The sequence below is a fragment of the Kryptolebias marmoratus genome, linkage group LG8 (genome assembly GCF_001649575.2).
Source record: "Kryptolebias marmoratus isolate JLee-2015 linkage group LG8, ASM164957v2, whole genome shotgun sequence".
Classification (NCBI taxonomy): Eukaryota; Metazoa; Chordata; class Actinopteri; order Cyprinodontiformes; family Rivulidae; genus Kryptolebias; species Kryptolebias marmoratus.
In genome coordinates this window covers 13736473-13754397 of record NC_051437.1, presented here as the reverse complement: position 1 = coordinate 13754397, position 17925 = coordinate 13736473, and the positions used below count along the sequence as shown (strand labels likewise).

The following is a 17925-nucleotide window of genomic DNA, read 5'->3' as shown; positions in this document are numbered from 1 at the left end:
AGGAGGTAATGGGTCCGAACTGGCGAGCTGCTGCAACAAAAACACCGAGAGAGCAGCAACATACCATAAGCTGCGCCATCTTCATGCTCGTCACATGACTTGTTTTGTCAACACTGATGTGTCAAGCGTTGGCAAAAAAAAAAAAAAATACATATATATAATATACAACAATATACATACACACACATATGCGCCACCTCTTTCCCTCCCCCTGTGCCCCATCCATCCATCCAACCCAAGCACAGGCTGCTTTTTGTCCACCTGGCAGTCTGCCTTTTGTGGCTGGACTTGTTACTTTTGGCGGCTGCTGACCATAAAGTCGCTCCCGGTACACATCAGGCCATCCCCTTGTGTGTGTGCGCGTGTGTGTTGGGGGGGAGAGACACTCCTGGTTGAGTCATTTCCAAGAAGCAGAGCCACTATAACCAGCGTTGCTTTGTCATAGTGCAGTCATGCCCCCACACGCAGATGAGATACCACGAACTCCTGCAGCCCGTTTCCCCCTCCTCTGAGTTTGACTGACAGCTGAGCTTCCCATCACACACACACACACACACCTCACAGCATTATCATTAGCTCCCCAAACAACTGGAACCTAAGATACTGTCAGTGACTTCTTCAATCCAGCTTTAGGTTGTATCCTCAAAATACCTTTATTTAGATTTTTTTAAAGAAACTTGTTACCGTGTTTTGTGTTTTTTAAGGCTTTTGGATTTGCAGGTTAATCCACACGATAAGACCTCTGCCTAGAAGTTTGAATCTTCTTTTCAGGGGTCGCCACAGCAAGTCATCCTCCTCCATCTAACTCTGTCTTCTGCGTCCTCCGTCCTCACTCCAACTACCTCCATGTCCTCTGACTGAATCCATATAGTTCCTCTTTGTCTTTTTCCTGGCAGCTGCATCTCTAACATCCTTCTACTAATATACCCACTGTCCCTCCTCTGCACATGTCCAAACCCTTGTTCAACCTGTGCTGTACCTCTGATGACCTCATTCCTAATCCTGTCTATCCTCGTCACTCCCGAGGAGAACCTCAACATCTTCAGTTCTGCCACTTCCAGTTCTGTCTCCTGTCTTTTTGTCCGTCCCACTGTCTCCAAACCATACAACATAGCTGCTCTCACCGCTGTCTTGTAAACCTTTTACTTTGACCTTTTACTGTTGCACCTTGCTAATGCCTACATCCTACTGAATCATTTTATTTCAATTAAAGACAATGTAGAAGAGTTTTTCCAAGTTAAATTTATCCTGTTTCCCACTTTACAAAAGCTTCAGATCCTAATTTGAACAAGTATGCATGAACCAACTCACAGCCATTAATTACAGCTTGTTTGGTCGAACTGAGCTGAAAAAGAAACATTTGAAATTCAGAAACTGTGCATGCGTTAAAAGGACCTGTAACAGTTGTATCATTATTATTGGTTGTACATAAAGGAGCCTTTAATTTGGGTGGTTTGGGGTTGTACAAATGGCCCCCTGATAAGTTGAGGATGAAAAATTTAAATGACTGCATTCTCACCCTATAGACAAGGCAGGAAAAAGAAGAAGAAGAAAAAAAACCAGGGTGATCTGGTGAACATTAAGCAGTCCAGTGAGTTTGATGTAGTGTGGGAGGGAGGGCAGTATTCAGCTGGGTAATTTCTCTCCATCATAGCGACGCTGTGACTGACTCCCATCTGTCTATTACTTCGAGTGGAACATTGTGGGCGGTGTTCCAATCACATGCATAAAAAGCAGGGAGAGAAAGGGGCGTTTTATCAGCTAAATACACGTCCGAGATAATAAACATTTTCTTTCTTTAGTGTGTTTTTTTTAACAATTATGTAACAAATTACAAGCCTCCATCATGGGCGAAGGAAATTTGCTCAAGAGAAAAAAAGTAAAAAATAAAAAAGCTGCCCGAGAGCAAAGGATAGAAACGTGGCACAAAGAACATAATCACAGCCCGGCTTTCTTCGGACATCATCATGGATTTAAACGCTGCCGCTACACGATGCAAACAGGGGAACTCAGAGGGCAGCAAGAAGCACCAGAGGAAGTGGCAGCGAGCATTTTCTATCGCCTCATCCATGATCCATTACACACACTTTGTACACTTATCTGATCCACCTTAATGTGCCCAATTAGAAGCGTGTGCGAGACTTCAAGTCCAAGTCCTACGAGGTCTCTTGGAGTCTGGAATATGTTCAGAGTATATGACTAATTCATCTAGTTCATTTAAACTCGGCTGTTTAAACATTCAGAGGAGATAAATGAGCCACTTTGGAGCTCAGCTTCCTGAACAGCGGTCACTAATTTAGCCAAACTAACCTAAACCTTTACTTTTCAAGCGTTTTGTTGAAAGTTGTCACCGTTAGATCTACACACTATAGCCCAGATTACAATCACAAACATCTCTATAAATCTGCCTCATTGAATCCTGCTGAATCAAGTGCCTAAGGTGCCAGGCAATATTGATTCCATACATTTTAAATTTGAGACAAGACAGTTTTATTAGGACACGTTCACATCTCACAAGCCAGTAAAATGGAATTGGCCACAAAACAATATGGTTTTTGTAAAGCAGAGACTCAAAAGTTGTCATGAAAACATACTTGCAGGATTTTTTTTGTTGACATTTTGATCCAGATGTTTCTCGTTAGGTTCAAACATTAAGCAGATCTTTAATCCAACGATGTTCTTCGACAGAGTTGTAAATGTGACTTTTTATTGGATGTCAAAGTGCGCTTGGGACCAAGTACAGAACCTAGAGATACTCCTTATTTGTTTAATCAAACTCAAGGTAAATTTAGCAGCTCTAGATTTCCACAGAGAGCAGCTTAAAATTGCCCAGAGTGACTAAAAACTGGTTTCATTTATTTATTTTATTGCATACTTAAGATCCCATTTCTCAGTCTCAATTTGTTTTTTGTTTTGTTTTGTTATTGATTTTTATGGAATATGTTTAAAACAATGTTTTTAGGCTAAACCAAGAATGTAAATTGATCAGCAAGTCTTCCTTGCAGGTTATCAAACTCAGATCTAACTTGAAGCACTCAGAGCGCGCAAAACCTCCACCAGACCACAACGTAATAAATTTCTTTTTAAAAAGTACAATCTGTTAGTAAGATCAGATAAAAACTAATTAACAGACAAACGAACCAACGGACACAACTGAAAACAGAACTTCCTTGTTGAAGATAATAAAAGGGTCACATGTAGGAGCAGAGACGAGTTTTTAAAGGGGTTACCTGAGACCTTGACCTTTGACTCCATGAACCTTGAAATCAACAGGCATCATCTTTGACCAGCAGGTGTCCAGCTGTGGAGGTTACTAATCATTAAACAGCTGCAGAGTTAGAGCACAGGCTGATCTGTGACCTCTGACCGGATCAGCTTCAAAATTTAATCACTTGTTCCTTGAAGCGCGTTTGATGTTTCCTGAAAATCAGTTCAGAACGTTTTAAGTAATCTTGTACACAGACAGACAGATGCTACAGAAAACATAACCTCGGCGGAGGAAATGACACTTATAAATCATTTAGAATTTCCTACATTTCTCTAAAAATGGTACCTAAAACATCAAAGCCCTGAAATGTAGATAAGACTAACAGCTAAATAATATAAAATTCTAATTATTTGACATTTTTTGTGTTTTGTTGTCACAATATTTGTGAGTCCAATGTCTTTAAGACTCTCCTGTCTTCATATATTCTGTCTACAATCAGACACATTCCATCAAAAAAAGCAAGCAGAAATCAAATTTTGCAACTTTATTGTAAAAATACTTTAGATACATACAACCTGTACATAAACCGTTTTAAGAAACTCAAAATTTAAAAAAAAAGTCTCTAAATGAAAGCAAAAAAAGGTATAACGGAAACGAGTCATAAACATGAAGAAAATCAGGACGTGTGCTGGATGTGCAAGGCATTTGTTTTCACAATAATACGACTTCTGTCAGGGGAAACACCCTTCCTTTTACAGAGTTTTTTTAACCAAAGTTTATATTTTAAACACACCCAGAGATAAAAAGACAAATTTTATGTTGAGCTCAGTCATTAAATGAATCAGTCACTGTGATAAATGCTCAGTTTTCAAATTTAAAAGAACTATAAAGAAAAAAAGAAAGAAGGTAAGGAAGTGTAGAGGTCTCCTGACACTGGGCACGTGTGTCAATGCTTTTGTTACAGCCTCCACACAAGTTGAGAGCACTGAGCTGGTTTGACTTTAATATTTACAAATTGAAATGCAGAGATCCGTGTTCACAATTGGCACTGTTGTGTGCGGCCTTTTGGTCATCAATTTATACTGAAAGTAAAACCTGAAGGAGGGTTTTCAAAGCTCGATGAACCATCAGCAACATGTCTGCTCGATTCAACGCTTCAGGACGTTTTGTTTTTTTTTTTAGGGGGGGTATTTAGTGTGGACTGGCCAGGTCCAGGCTTGTAGGAGCACTGCATCGACAAAGACTAATCTGTAACTAAACAATGTGAATGAAGCGACAGCAAATGAAGAAGCTCATTAAAGTGAAACTTTATAAAACTTTTTTTTTTCTTAAATCATATCTACACACTGCTCATTTCATTTCACTCACAATCAAGCTCAGATGTTCTCTTTATAAAATTATATCAAATAACAATCATTTTTTTGTTTTTTTCCCCACCTCGTGCTCAGTGAGAGCTTAGACACCTACTGTTTCGAACCAGCAGCGCTCCAACTTCCCTCCTCTCTTCGTGAGCGCCCCTCTGCGGCTCCAACATCTGTGAGGCAGAAGTCGTGACACGTTTGCTGGATCGTCAGTCCCAGACGCTGGTGCTCCCGCCCCCACCCCCGCGCCTCCGCCTCACTCGTTCAGGGATAAGATGATGTCATCCTCAAGGTCAGAGTTGTCCGAGCTGTCTGTTTGTGCGAAAGACAAAACACGGAATCAGAAATTTGGGGACACAGATTTTCTGCTGAGTAGGTCAGTGGGTAAGGAGAGAAAGTGCCAAAGTGGCAAAAAAAAAAAAAAAACGAGCAGCTTTGTTGCTCTACATCCAGTTGGAGTTGGGTTTGTTTTCTTTTTTAAAATGTTTTTCTTTGTTTTCTCTGTCAACAGCTGAAGTGAACTGACACAGCAGTCTCAAAAAACTCCACTGAGTGACCAGATTAGCATTAAAAACACTGAAACTGTTTCCCTTCCACATTTTTAATTACAGATTAAAAGATTTATAGGACGAACTGAAGCCGAGTAACTCATAAACCCCCCGCTCAGTGATGGTCTTTTCAGGAGCCACACTGGAGAACGTTTCTGACAACCTTTAAATGAATCCCTGGTGTCAACCACCACATCGCCGGCACAGTGCCCTTAAAGCTGAAAAACAGAGTGGATTATCCTCTGTATTCTTTCAAGCATCAAGTAAAGAGTGACGGTGCGTGGTTGGGGTCTGCGATTTCAGGCACCTGCATAGGTGTTCCTTCCCATCGTTCACATGTTCGGGGTTTAAGAGCCGCTCTGTCTCTACCTAAAAACCATGAGCTGGTAATGAGACAGGTGATTCGATAAGCCTGCATTTCTTCAATTACAGACTTCCAATTTTTGGATCTGCAGGTAAGTATTACTTAAGTTTTTGACAATTACTTTGAAAGAAGGTTATTGGATTAGCAGCCTTTGGTACAGTTGGTATGATTTAAAAAAAAAAGAAAACAAAGCAACACAAATCTAAATGCTCCAAAAGGATGAAGCATTAGCATTAAAAAGAAAAGATGCATTTGAGTGAGAACACTCGGTTCTGTCACCGTTTTAGGACCAAAAGATAATCTTTAAAGAAATGAAACATCTGTAAACCTGAAGTGTAACCCCAACCCCACGCACCCGTCCAGAGAGGGACAGACAAATAAAAAGATTTAGCCAAATATTAGTAGGACTTGGTAAGATCCTGTAACTAAAGGCTGCTCACCATTGTCGCCATCTAGATCGACGTCATCATTATCAGTGTCGTCCTCGTCATTGTCGTCATCATCGTCCTCTTCGTCATCGTCCTCCCCAACGTCGCCATCGTCCTCGAGAAGGCGTGCGACCTCCTCGTCAGAGGGGGAGAATTCGTCGTTGCCGTCGTCCTCGTCTTCGTCGTCCTCGTCCTCGCCGCCGTTCTCGTTTTCCAGTTCGGCGATGAGAGGATCGGTGTCGACGTCGACGTCGTCGTCTGAATCGTCGTCGTCATCGTCATCCTCCTCCTGATCCTCATCCTCCTGCAATATTAAAAGAAAATAAAGGTTCAGTTCTGAAAATATCTTAGCTCCGTATAAAAAAAACTGCTTCCTTCAGATCGAAAGGAAGAAAGTTCAAACCTGATCCTCCTCATCCTCCTCCTCTTCCTCTGCAAGTCTCTGCCGGCCCACTTCATACAGCCGACACACAGTGTCAGTGTTGACCGAGTCTTGGTTCTACGGGACATTTAAAGTATTTTCTTATTTTTAGGGTACATTTTAAAACCTTATGTTGGTAAGGTGATAAAACCCAATCATTTACCTCAATGACAGCCAGATAGCAGTCTTTTGTATCTGTGCAAAGGTCAAATATATTCCTCTTCACATCAATTGTAGCTGCAAAAACATTTAAAAATATGTCAGTCCACTTCTGCTCATAATACTATAAATGTGATATAATATAGCAACACTTAAAATAGTAACATACTGCTACATTTTATAATATCACAAAAAAAAACAATCCAAGTAAATACTTGCCTAAAACAAAAACCTTTAGGAACAAAGCAGCTGAAACAGGTTAAAAGAAAAAGTCTTACCGATTGGTTTATAATCTGTAGCATTAAAGGTCCTGAACGAGGAACCAAACGGACTTTTCATCTGCATTTCCATCATGTCGTCTTCATCATCAGCTTGCAACATTGCTACAAAAACCAAGAGAGATGCTGTGAGTCAATAATAACTGAGCGCAGCACGCTGGTTAGCTGCACTTTGGCTCCAGAGCGGCTGAAATGTCATGTCTTCAGCCGCATCGCTGCACGTCGCGGGCTCCTCCTGTGATGAGCCGCGAACAAGGCGTTTCTTTCTCTGCTGCCAATCCAACGCTGAGCCTTCTGTCCATATGGCACACACACACACACAGACAGACGCAAACGCCTCTACAGGTTCTGTTCACACCTTTCTCCAAATAAACACACGCTCACTTTGCCTCGTATTTACCAGCTCTCAATTGAAAAGGCACCAGTAACGGGGGAACTGTGAATCGAGCCGAGCAGTCAAGCCGTGACTCGTGCGTTTACCTCCGTAGATGACGGTGCCGCTGTTGTTGAAAACTATTCTGCACTGGTCCAGAGCGGGGACCGTGTGGAGGAGGTGGAAGGTCCGCAGATCCCACTGAGACCCGGAGTTAAGTGCCAAAAAGCTTCTTTTCAATTTCTACGAAACCAAACAACAATCACAAGCCTCTCCTGGGAAATAAAAGGAATTTTACTGGGATAAATATTTAATGTTTACAAGGAAATAAAACCTAATTGGTCATCCCATCAGTGGAGCATTTAATCAATGAAAGAATTGATTTATGTCTCCTCTGTTAAACAGGCATCCCCTAAGCTTCAATAAAGAAGAAGCAACTAGGACTCCAAATCATTTTAAACAAATGGTGATCTACAAACATTAACTTAAAAAAAAAAAAGAATTATACTTCTTTAAGAACAATTTTATATATATGCCCAAACTGTACCCTTTTATATTTTGTGAGAGGTAATAAAACGCATTTAGTAAGAAGATAAAACACGATTTTTCAAAACCCGGCTGTTAAAATTAGATTTAAGCCCAAAGGATACGATCTCTGTGTTAATGATGACCTCCAGGCCGTTGGGATGGAAGACACCGCTGATGTTCATGTTGAACTTGTCAAACTTGTGGATGGCCTGAGCCGTGCGGACGTCCCACAGAACGCCGTCGTTCAGAACCAGGTCGTCTGTCGGGTTGAAGGTGGCGCAGTTCCTCTTGTAGCTGTTTGCCAAGTCAGGGTTGTTGAGAGTCTGGGTGATCTGACCCGTCTGGATGTCATAAATCTGGCAAAAAGAAGCACGAGATGTCAGCACGTGACATGTTACTGCATAGCTTTTTATGCTAAAGAAAAAATAAATAAAATAAACAAAAGTTACTAATATACATACACGTGCTACGTGTTCTTTAGTCCCAATGACTCGGTCCTGTGACAGCTTACTGAACTCCACGTAGTGGTCACCCAGGAACGAATGCCTGCAGACAACAACAGCAACTTTTCAACATTTACTCTGAAACAAAGAGCTGTTAGAAAGCTAAAAGCAAAGCATATTTAGTCATGTAACTGCTTGAAGAAAATGTAGATTCTAAGATTTTTTTTTTGTAGTTCGACAGTTTGGAGGAATGACTCCAAGAGAACACATCCCTTAGACGGCTAGTGCGCATAATTAAACACCACGTCATGTGCCTTTGTTAGCTTTGTTTAGCAGAATAAAACCACTGTGCTGTCGAACAAAGACAACCCCCAGAAATAGAAGAAACGAGATCACACACACAAGAAAAGGAACTGTGCTGACTGACAGTAATCATGTGGTAATGTTTCAAGTCATTTTAAACTTCATAAAAAAAATAAAATGTTTAGTTCTTTTTTAAAGGAGTGAGTTTAATGTATTACATGTAGTAAATAAAAATATTATTTTAAACCGTACTCACTTCATGATGAAAACTGATTTCATCCCCCAGAGTCCAGACAGGGGGTAACTCCAAGAGGCGGATGTTAAGAGCAGAGAACCATCCTAAAAATACAAACATGAAGGTTAGAGATTTTCTCTTAGACATTTATTAAATAAGATGAAGCATCTAAACTATTAAAGCACCTAACAAACAGTAATTATGTTTTCTCTACAGACCCGTGAGGGCTCCAGGTGGGTGATTGCTGAACTGTGACAGCTGTAGCTAGCTTCTTCTTGGCCCGTAAACACGTTGTAGAGCTTGAGCTGCCCCGTGCACGTTCCCAGCATCAGAAACCGTTCGCGAGCAGAAAAGGCACAGCACGTGAATCCGCTCTCGTCCTCGTCTGCCTCCCTGAACACGGAGATGGGCCGAAACCTGGACGAACGGGAAAAAGTTGAAAGAAAAAGGAGGGCTGTGGAGGCTGAGCAGGAAGTAAACATCAAAAATAAGAAAAAAGACACAAAGCTGCCAACCTGCTGAAAATGAGATGTCTGTCAAAGCATCCTCCATCAACACCTCCGTATTTTGGGTAGATGACTCTCTGGGAATGTCGGGATGTAAAATTGATGGGCGCTTGTCGTCTCTGTTTGGGCTCGGGACATTGGTGGGGAGTGAAAAGAGAGAAAGGTGGGCATGTTGCGACGGGGTTTTTGCAGCGCGCGTGCTGTTCCCTCAGGTATTCTGTAATTATACTGTCTAACGCAGGCGGGGAAGGCAAGTGTCTGTCAAACTGCTTCTTCATTGCAGGACTCTGGCTGAAAGCCCCGTGGTCAGACTTCTGTCGAAGCACTCTGGGTTTCTTGCAGTTTACCGTACTACACGCCGTTTGTCGCTCACGAGAGAAAATGATGCGCCCGATCAGTGGAGAGCCACTGTTACAGTGTGGGACAGACGTTGGTGGGACGGAACTGGAAGACGGACCGGCCAGTTGTGATGTGGAGGGTCGTGTTTGTGGATGGCTGGATCCTGGGGTGGATGAGTGAGAGGGATGGTTACCGAGTCTCGACACAACACTGTTGGCCAGCCGCGGGGTTCGGGGCAGCGTGGCCACCGGGGAGGCGGGTGGGGGAGGAGCAACAGAAGGGAACGCAGAAGTCGAATGTGAACAATGCGACGAATGGGACAGACACGCCATGGGGAGATCTGCTTCTTTGGTGAGAGTCGTTGCCGTGTCGTGCAGGCCTTTGGCCACAAGGTGGTTCCTAATAAGCAGCAGCAGCTCCTTCTCAGGGAAGGTGATCTTGGACTGAGCGACTACACTGGCCCTCTGCAACCACGCCAGAGACACGTCTGTGCCGATCAGCAACGGTTTGCCCGAGATCCTTTCCATCAGCTCGGCGGCAAACTTGCAGAACTTGACATGTTCGCTGCGTTTGTCCTGGAGCACGGGCTCCTTCATGAGCTGCTGGATGTGTCCGCTGCTGAACAACGGCAGCTTGCTGATGATCTGTCTGACAGAGCTGGAGCGGGACAGACCCACCAGAGCTTTACAGGCAAGAGCTCGGATCTGATCTGCATCTGTAATAGGCATCTTCACAGTCAGCAGGGATAGCAGCACCTGGAGGACAGATACAACAGGAGTGAAAAACAATGGTTCACAAAACTAGGGACATTTCTGAAAAGGGCTTTTTTTTATATAAACTGCTTCTAAATGAGTTAAATAAACCTGTAGTGTTTATGTTACAGTCTATATAAAAGATTTACAATACTTAGACTGGCTTAGTGTTTCCTTTGATTTCTCTTTAACAACAGGAAACAAAAAGTTTGTGAAAAACTGATTCAAAAGAGCAAATGTTTACATTTCATATATGAGAATATATCATATACAAAAATATTTGGTAATGTTTCCATAAGAGGCTGTGCTTTCTTTGTGATCTGACTGTGTGTAGTGTCCAAACAAAGCTGCCTCTTCTAGGAAGATTTAAAGTTCCCAGTCTCTCCAACGTGTCCTGGGTCTTCCCCGGGGTCTCCTCCCAGTTGGACATGCCCAGAACACCTCCCTAGGGAGGCATCCTTACCAGATGCTCGAACCACCTCAACTGGGTCCTCTTGATGTGGAGGAGAAGCAGCTCAACTTCGAGTCCCTCCCAGATAATTGAACTTCTCACTCTGTCTCTAAGAGAGAGCCCAGCTACCCTGCAGAGAAAACTCATTTCGACCTCCTTTATTCACAATACTGTTCTTTCAGTCTCGACCCAAAGTTCATGACCATTGTTTAATATTGCAATGAACCACGATAAACCCATTTGTTTTTATTCCTCATTATCGTTTAAACCAGGTGTTGGCATCAAGGCCAATGAGAGTCTGTTGGATTAACCAAATATATTATTAGAATGCAAAACACCAATGCATGGTACTTGAAATATATTGGTCTATAATGTATTGCAGTCAAAGAAGTCTTTTATGAAACTGATATTGTGCTGAAACTGTGATGACAATAAATTTCTGATATATTGTGCAGCCCTAAATCAGCACCTGTCATTCTGCACCAACATGTGAGTCACTGTTTCAGGTTTAAACGCCCAAAATGAAACATTTAAAGGAAGGTAAAAATCCAAATATTTGGGAAATGTTAGATCTACCTTGATGCCATTGTTGGACTGCACGACATTCCACATCCTAGTGAGCACGCTCTCGTTGGCTTTGGTCTGCTGGGGCAGGCGGCGACGGGGCATCCCCGCTACAAACTTGCCGATGCTGGATATGAGTTTATCTGGTGCACAAACGCAGTTGATGACGACCTGCAGAGCTGACTTCTGAATCTCGGCATCATTCACAAATACCTCTCCCTCCGCCACAGCCAGGACTATACTCATCCCTAAGGAGAAAGATAACGAATATATAAAATTGTTATATTTTGAACTGAACAGGACACAGGCTGTACAATTATATAATCCTGATTTCATTTTTTACTTCTTTCTTAGACACATTTGAAATAAAAACACTAAAAAGAACTTTAGGCAACACGAGCGGAACAAAGCTACATGATGATAGAAAGAACCAAAACAAAATCTAATTTCAATAAACTTATGTTAGCTGAGAAAAAACACATACCAACAGTAGAAACCGTAGTTCCTCCCTCATCCAGCACAGCAACAGGTTCAGACAACAATAGTTGGGTCTTTGGAACAACTGTGAGGATACTCAGGATGTCGAGGGCGTAACGCACAGTATCACTCCTAGACGGACAGAAAACAGTCACGACTGCATCACATCACCTCTGAATACTTAAAACTGTTGGAACTGTTGGAGTTGGAAACTGTGCAAAGACTAGACTCCTTGTTCGTACCTGCCATAGTAGGTCCTCCAGTCACAGGCGATGGAAATGAGCTGCAGGAGCAGCTGAACACAAGACAACTTGTGAAAGACCTCTGCTGGCTCCCAGTAAAGCCGCGGACCGCACGCTATTAGAAACTCCATCATTTCCACCACCTGCTCGCGGCTATAGCTGACAGCCTGATAAGCAAGACAGGCACAAAAAAAAAAAAAAAGATTAAAACTTCACAACAACTAAAACACAAACAGAACAACAACACAGACGCCTTTTTTGAACAGATAAAACTTAAACTGTTCAGTAATTTCTGTGCAACTCATCCTTTACCCTCTGCCTACCTTGTAATATGGCTGCGAGTGAATGGGGGCGCCCCCCTCTGTGCGCTGCAGGGATTGCTTCACCTGCTCCACCTTGATTGCCAGATGGGCCTCGAAGTACCTGCGCAGAGCCATGCAGGTGTGCTTGGCTCTCTGCCTGCTGGAGAAAATCTCATCATCACTCAGCAGCGCTCCCTGGTCCTCCGGGTTCAGGATCTCCAGCGTGCTGATCTGAAAACAGTTCATTCGCGTCAAATGCTGCCACACTGCTACCTTGAGTTATTTGACAGAATACTGAATCTTCAATTGATCGTTTTTTTATCATGATTCAATAGATGATACACACGATTAGGTTTCCACAGCTACAATAAGGACTGCTGGTTTGTCTTACCAGGTTGACGAGCCGCCGGAGCCCATCCTGCTTGTCGAAAAGCTCCAGGACGGCTCGGAAAGAAAAGGAGATGGAGAAGAACATGGTGGCGTGGCAGCAGCCTGACGCGTGTGAACATTCGAGCAGCCACAGCGTGTAACCAACCACATCTGACAAGACAGAGTGGGGCAACATGCACACCTTCAGAGAAGACACAGCCATGAATACAAATATGAACAGCCACCAGCAAGTGGCAATACATTACAATTATTTTTAGACCAATACCTTAATATTATAATATAATAGGTGGTCAAAACATTATAGCCAAGCAGAGTAAATGCAAAAAAAAACTAACACACTGTATGTAACAGAATTCTGGCATTATAACTGCTCTGCATTTGTGTATATTTTTTGTACCCTTTCCATGGCATCCTGGTTATAAGCTAGGTAATACAGGCACAGTGACACTCCAGTAGCAGCCATCGAAGGTCTCGGGATTTCCAGCAACTTTTGAACTCCTCCCTGAGCAACAAACTCTGCAGCAAATTTCTTATGCAACAGCAGTGAAGCCAGATACTGCAAGGAAGGGGAAAAGTAAGAGCCTTAAGAACTCGTTGCATTTCAGCACCATAGAAACTGGAATGCAGGAGGGAAGGTTTACCTTGAGAGCCTCAAAGGTGAGCTGCACATCATTGGTCTGCTTTAGATCCATGTAGTGCATGAGCAGCTCACGAGCTCCCATTTGCATAAACACTGCCAGGAGCTGTACACCAAAACAATAATTATGTCAATTTACCATGATTTCAAAACATTCATGTGGATAAATGCAAGAATTTGTGAACTTATGACAATTTCATTTTCCCCAAGTTGTGCATTGCTTTAACCTAAATTTATGCAGTGTATAGTTTCATAAACGGCTTTAAATATCATTATGGAAGACTGACATCTGCTGGTAAGTTTGCAGCCTGACAAGAGAGCCTCCTCTGACTTCAACATATGTACAATATCAAATATTAACATTTAGAAAATATGTAACAATAAAATATTAACATCAAATTAAAAATGACTATCAGCAGTTACAATTTTCCTATCATATATCATACAGCATCAACTGCTTCAGTTTAACAAGCTAAAACTAATCAAATCTGAATCTGAAATTATCAAATTAGCTGCAGATTCAATACATTTTCCTATCAATTAATGAGCTGGTTTGTAGACTGGGAAAGAGACCAACCTCCTGATACTCCCCCAGAGGGGTGAGATATTGCAGGATGAGCCTCTGCTCAATCTCTGGGGTCAAAGGGTACAGATGATAATTGTTGCCAATCACCCAGGGGCTCATCTCCGACCAGCTGCTGTTGGAAAGCTCACTGAAGTTCCTCTCTGGCTCGGGCAAAGAGAAATTCAGCTTCTGCTTCGAGGTCCTGGCACTCTCCCTCTCTGCCCTCCTTTTTAAGTAACTGCTGCCGTCTGAAAGGCCTGGGTGTGTCAGGGAACTGGGGGCGGACATGGGCTTCATCATGGTTTTAACAACTGAATTGGCACGGCTGCTCGTCTTGTCGGGCGAGTTGAAACGGAACGAAAGCTCGTTTTCAGGTTCGATGGACGAAAAGGGAACTTCAGCGGCGTCTTGTGGCCCCATCGCGTCCTTTTCGGCGCCGTTTCTACTCAGTGTGAAGGGTTTGTCTTCAAAGCCTCCATCAACGGTCTCCTCGTCTAAAGGTAACAAAGGCTGACTCAGGATCTTCCAGGGGCTGAACCGTTTGGTTTCCCTTTTGTTCTCAGCATCCTTATTCTGAAGCTCACGCAACCGATGAAGCATCAAAGGCACCTGTCGGAGTAACAACATGACAGTTACTACTTCACACCATTTGCTGCTAAAGAAAAACAGTGGGGCTAACATGTCATCAGTTGTTGTAAAAGTTTGTCTGTTTTGCTTTTGCATTTTTCATTAATACAAACTGATATAAAAGAGCGGAGAACCCCCGACTGACCAGAACAGAGTTCTCCTCTCTGTAGTTGGCAGCAATGTCCTGGTTCTCCATGGCGCCCGCCAACAAGCCGGTGGCATAGATTCTCAGAGGCTGTTCAGCCTCCTGAGCCCACTTAAACAGCCTTTCAACTATACCCTCCTGAAAACAGCAGATGCAAGAGTGGTGATTATTATATAAACACAAGACCATCAACTGATTCCCAGTCAGCAAAAAAAAAGAAAAAACAAAAATGGGGAGGACTACATTTGATTTGACACAGTTTTGTTAAAAAAAGAAAAAAAAGAAAACTGTTTGACAGCAAAACAAAAAACAAAAGACTTCTTCAATTAAGTTGGACCATTTTTTAAATTTTTTTTACAGAACAAATTCTTGTAATCAGAATGAGGTAAAAAGAGCCTTACAGCTGTTTCAAACAAATATATCCTGGTGCAATACTTGTGTTTTTGATTTGTTTGTCTTAATAAACATTTGGCAGAAAATTAAAACATTGCCATAACAGTTTTACTCCTCAGTACCACTACTACATAAGAAATTATAGATATGTTTTTTTTCCTCAATAACTTTAAAAACATCTGATTGTTCTTCAAGTCAAATCTAAACCAACTGGGTGAGTGGATTGTGGTCACACAAGCAGGAAGAGATTTTAGACGAGTCAGTCAGTTTCTGGATGTCTAACCCAGTGTCCTTCAAATCGAACTGGTAATATTCTGTTTTTAAAAAATACTCAATTATTTTGCTACTTCAGCATCAGCTGATAGGTTAAGATCACCTTAACACAATGCAGATAACTTGTAGGTTAAAGCATCAAGTTGAACACTGGAATGATCATGAACAGACAGAAATACCCTCACCTTTTCTTGAAAAACCACAGCTGTCTCCAATCCGGGCATGATGTTCTGCAACAAGCGACAAGCTGCTGCATTTAAAGAAAACTCTCTGCTGGTCATCACATAGCTGTTCACCAACTAGAAAGGGGAGATTTTTGTTCAATGCTTTTTTTTGACCATTCTTTAAAAATCTCGTAATTATTTTAGAGACAAATGCCTTAAATTTGTTAACTGATTCTTACTGTGTTCATGAAATCATCATTTTTGAACAGGATCTTAAGCAGCTGCCCTAACACACATTCTGGATCGGCTCTCCCTGGTGGCCAAGAGAGAAATGTCAAAAACACGGCACAGTTTTTCCGACTCCATGACGGAGTTATGCAAACTGGTTTTCCTTTTTCCATACCAGGATGTCGATCATCAAAAGGGTCAGGGTCAGCTTTGTGGTACTCCTCTGTCTCCTTTTCAACCAGCTCAGAGATTCTGAAGGTTACAGCGCATCAACACATTAACCCCTGCATGATGCATGCTTATATGGCCCTAAATGCATCGCAGCATATTGCATGAACTAAGAGCCCGACTACTTACTTGGTGAGGATGTTCACCAGCTCCTCTGTGCTGCTTTGCTGCTCCTTCTCCCACTGTTCCAACAGAGCGGTCAGCTCTGCCTTCGAGTCCACACTGGCAGATGCTGACGCCATGGTGCAGGCTGTCATGACGACATAGACCCGACATAATAAATACAGATTAATTCTTTATGGCTGAGTCTAAACTGTGACAAGAGATCATGTTTACACATTAACTTCCCTCTGTTAGTTTTAAATGAAACCCAAAAAGGCCTCAAGCAACACTTAGTTTTTCGGGGGGGAGGGGGGGGGGAGTAAACCAATACTAATATGATCAGCCAATCTTAAATGTAGAACTCAAAAGTGCATTTCAAGCAAATAAAAGTCTGAGTTATGCTGACATAGGGACTACTGTTTATTGACTTTCTAATGCATGAAATTTGGTTCAGAAAGAACACTTTGCACCTAAATTGCAGACCTTCTTTTAGCTCTAATAGGGGTTTAATGCCTCTGTGCCAGCTTGTTTTGGTGACCTGAGCCAAATGAGTTCCCAGCAAAGAGCCACAAGTCCCTTAATTAGGTTGAAACAGCTTCTGTGGTAGTAGTTGTTACCATCAGCTCTTCATCTATGAAACAAAGAGCGGAGAATTTGATTTCTGGTCACTAGGCAGGAAGACTTCCATTTCAGAGGTAGAGCTACAAAAAATTATCATTCGACAAACCACATTTCTGTCAAACTGCTAAGCACAAAGGGATTCCTCTTTGAATGTCACTTTGTGGGCAAGTCACTTTTTACACGTTTCTTGAGGATTTCACTTCTCTTTTTATTTTCTTTCTATAAATTAGAAATTAGTATGTGTGGCCCCAGACCTACACACTTCCTATCAACAAACAATGGCCAAAGTAAATCACATTTCAGCACTTCTCTTCTGTCTGTAGACTCCTCATATTTCTCTCCCCGCCTCTGCTGCTGTTGGTGGTTTCTTTGTTTACCTCTCCTCTGCTCCCAGGAGCATGCTCCGAGTAACTGCTCAACTTCCTGCCTAATATTTACAAGGTCGTCTCGTAATGATTGAGTACTAAAACTGTTTTGCTTTTTTAAGCGTGTAGTTGTCGTGGCTGGGTTATAAAAATAAAAATAAAAAAACACTCTCGCTGGACCAGCTATGGCTCTGAGAAGCAGCTGATTGGCTCCGCAGCTGCAGGTGCGACTCTTCCCTCTCTGGAGAACACAACTGTCAAAGTTACGCTCAAGTTAGCTTGTTGCCTAAAATGTTTTATTTTGCATATCTATTGTTTAGGTCGGCAGCAGCTGAAAGTGGCAATATCAAGCATTTTTCGAGTTTCCCCACAATATTTACAGACGGTTTTAGCCTTCAGTAAAAGGCGCATCGGGCAACAGGAAACTCCGCTCCCAGCTGTCTTCTGCCTGTTGCGATGTTTGTTTAGCTAAAGTGGCTAAACAAGAAGCTAGCCTCTTTATGCCGCTAACAGTCCACTCAAAGTCGCCACCTTTGGGTTCCGCTGCATTGGTTTGCATTAGCTCCAGCATTTCTAGACACGTACAGCTCGTTGCGTGAGATTTAAAATATTTTTTGGTTCAGTAAAACCTGCCTGCACATGCAACACAGCACTGAAGAACTAGCTAGAAACATCACAGGTGAGCCTGGCTAGTTAGCCACCATGCTAACTTTACCTCGTTGTTCCTCTCAGTTCTTGCTTGGTTTCCTCGGGTGTATTGAGATTTAAATCCACCGATACGAGTCCCAACTCGGTTGTTGTTCGGCGACTATCAGCGCACCAATAACAGCCTCACGGGAGCGACTTCATTCGCCTTTTTGTAGCCTTGTGTTCACGGTTTATTATCATTATGGCGAACACGTTCC

General features: G+C 42.4%; 1 protein-coding gene across 1 annotated transcript; it reads right to left on the bottom strand.

Annotated features, from left to right (window-relative positions):
- Positions 1–3737: 3737 nt before the first annotated feature.
- On the bottom strand, positions 3738–17916 carry LOC108232108 (DDB1- and CUL4-associated factor 1). The gene is made up of 25 exons (XM_017409697.3): positions 17736–17916; positions 16062–16182; positions 15880–15956; positions 15716–15789; positions 15498–15611; positions 14647–14784; positions 13887–14483; positions 13314–13415; positions 13070–13228; positions 12674–12853; positions 12304–12513; positions 11981–12147; positions 11746–11870; positions 11274–11509; positions 9165–10249; positions 8868–9066; positions 8671–8753; positions 8130–8214; positions 7791–8024; positions 7248–7341; positions 6768–6872; positions 6494–6567; positions 6313–6408; positions 5922–6213; positions 3738–4881 (listed from the first exon to the last, which is right to left on the bottom strand). The coding sequence occupies exons 2-25, from the start codon at positions 16172–16174 to the stop codon at positions 4826–4828; spliced, it is 4695 nt and encodes a 1564-aa protein (XP_017265186.1). The 5' UTR covers positions 16175–16182; positions 17736–17916; the 3' UTR covers positions 3738–4825.
- Positions 17917–17925: the final 9 nt, after the last annotated feature.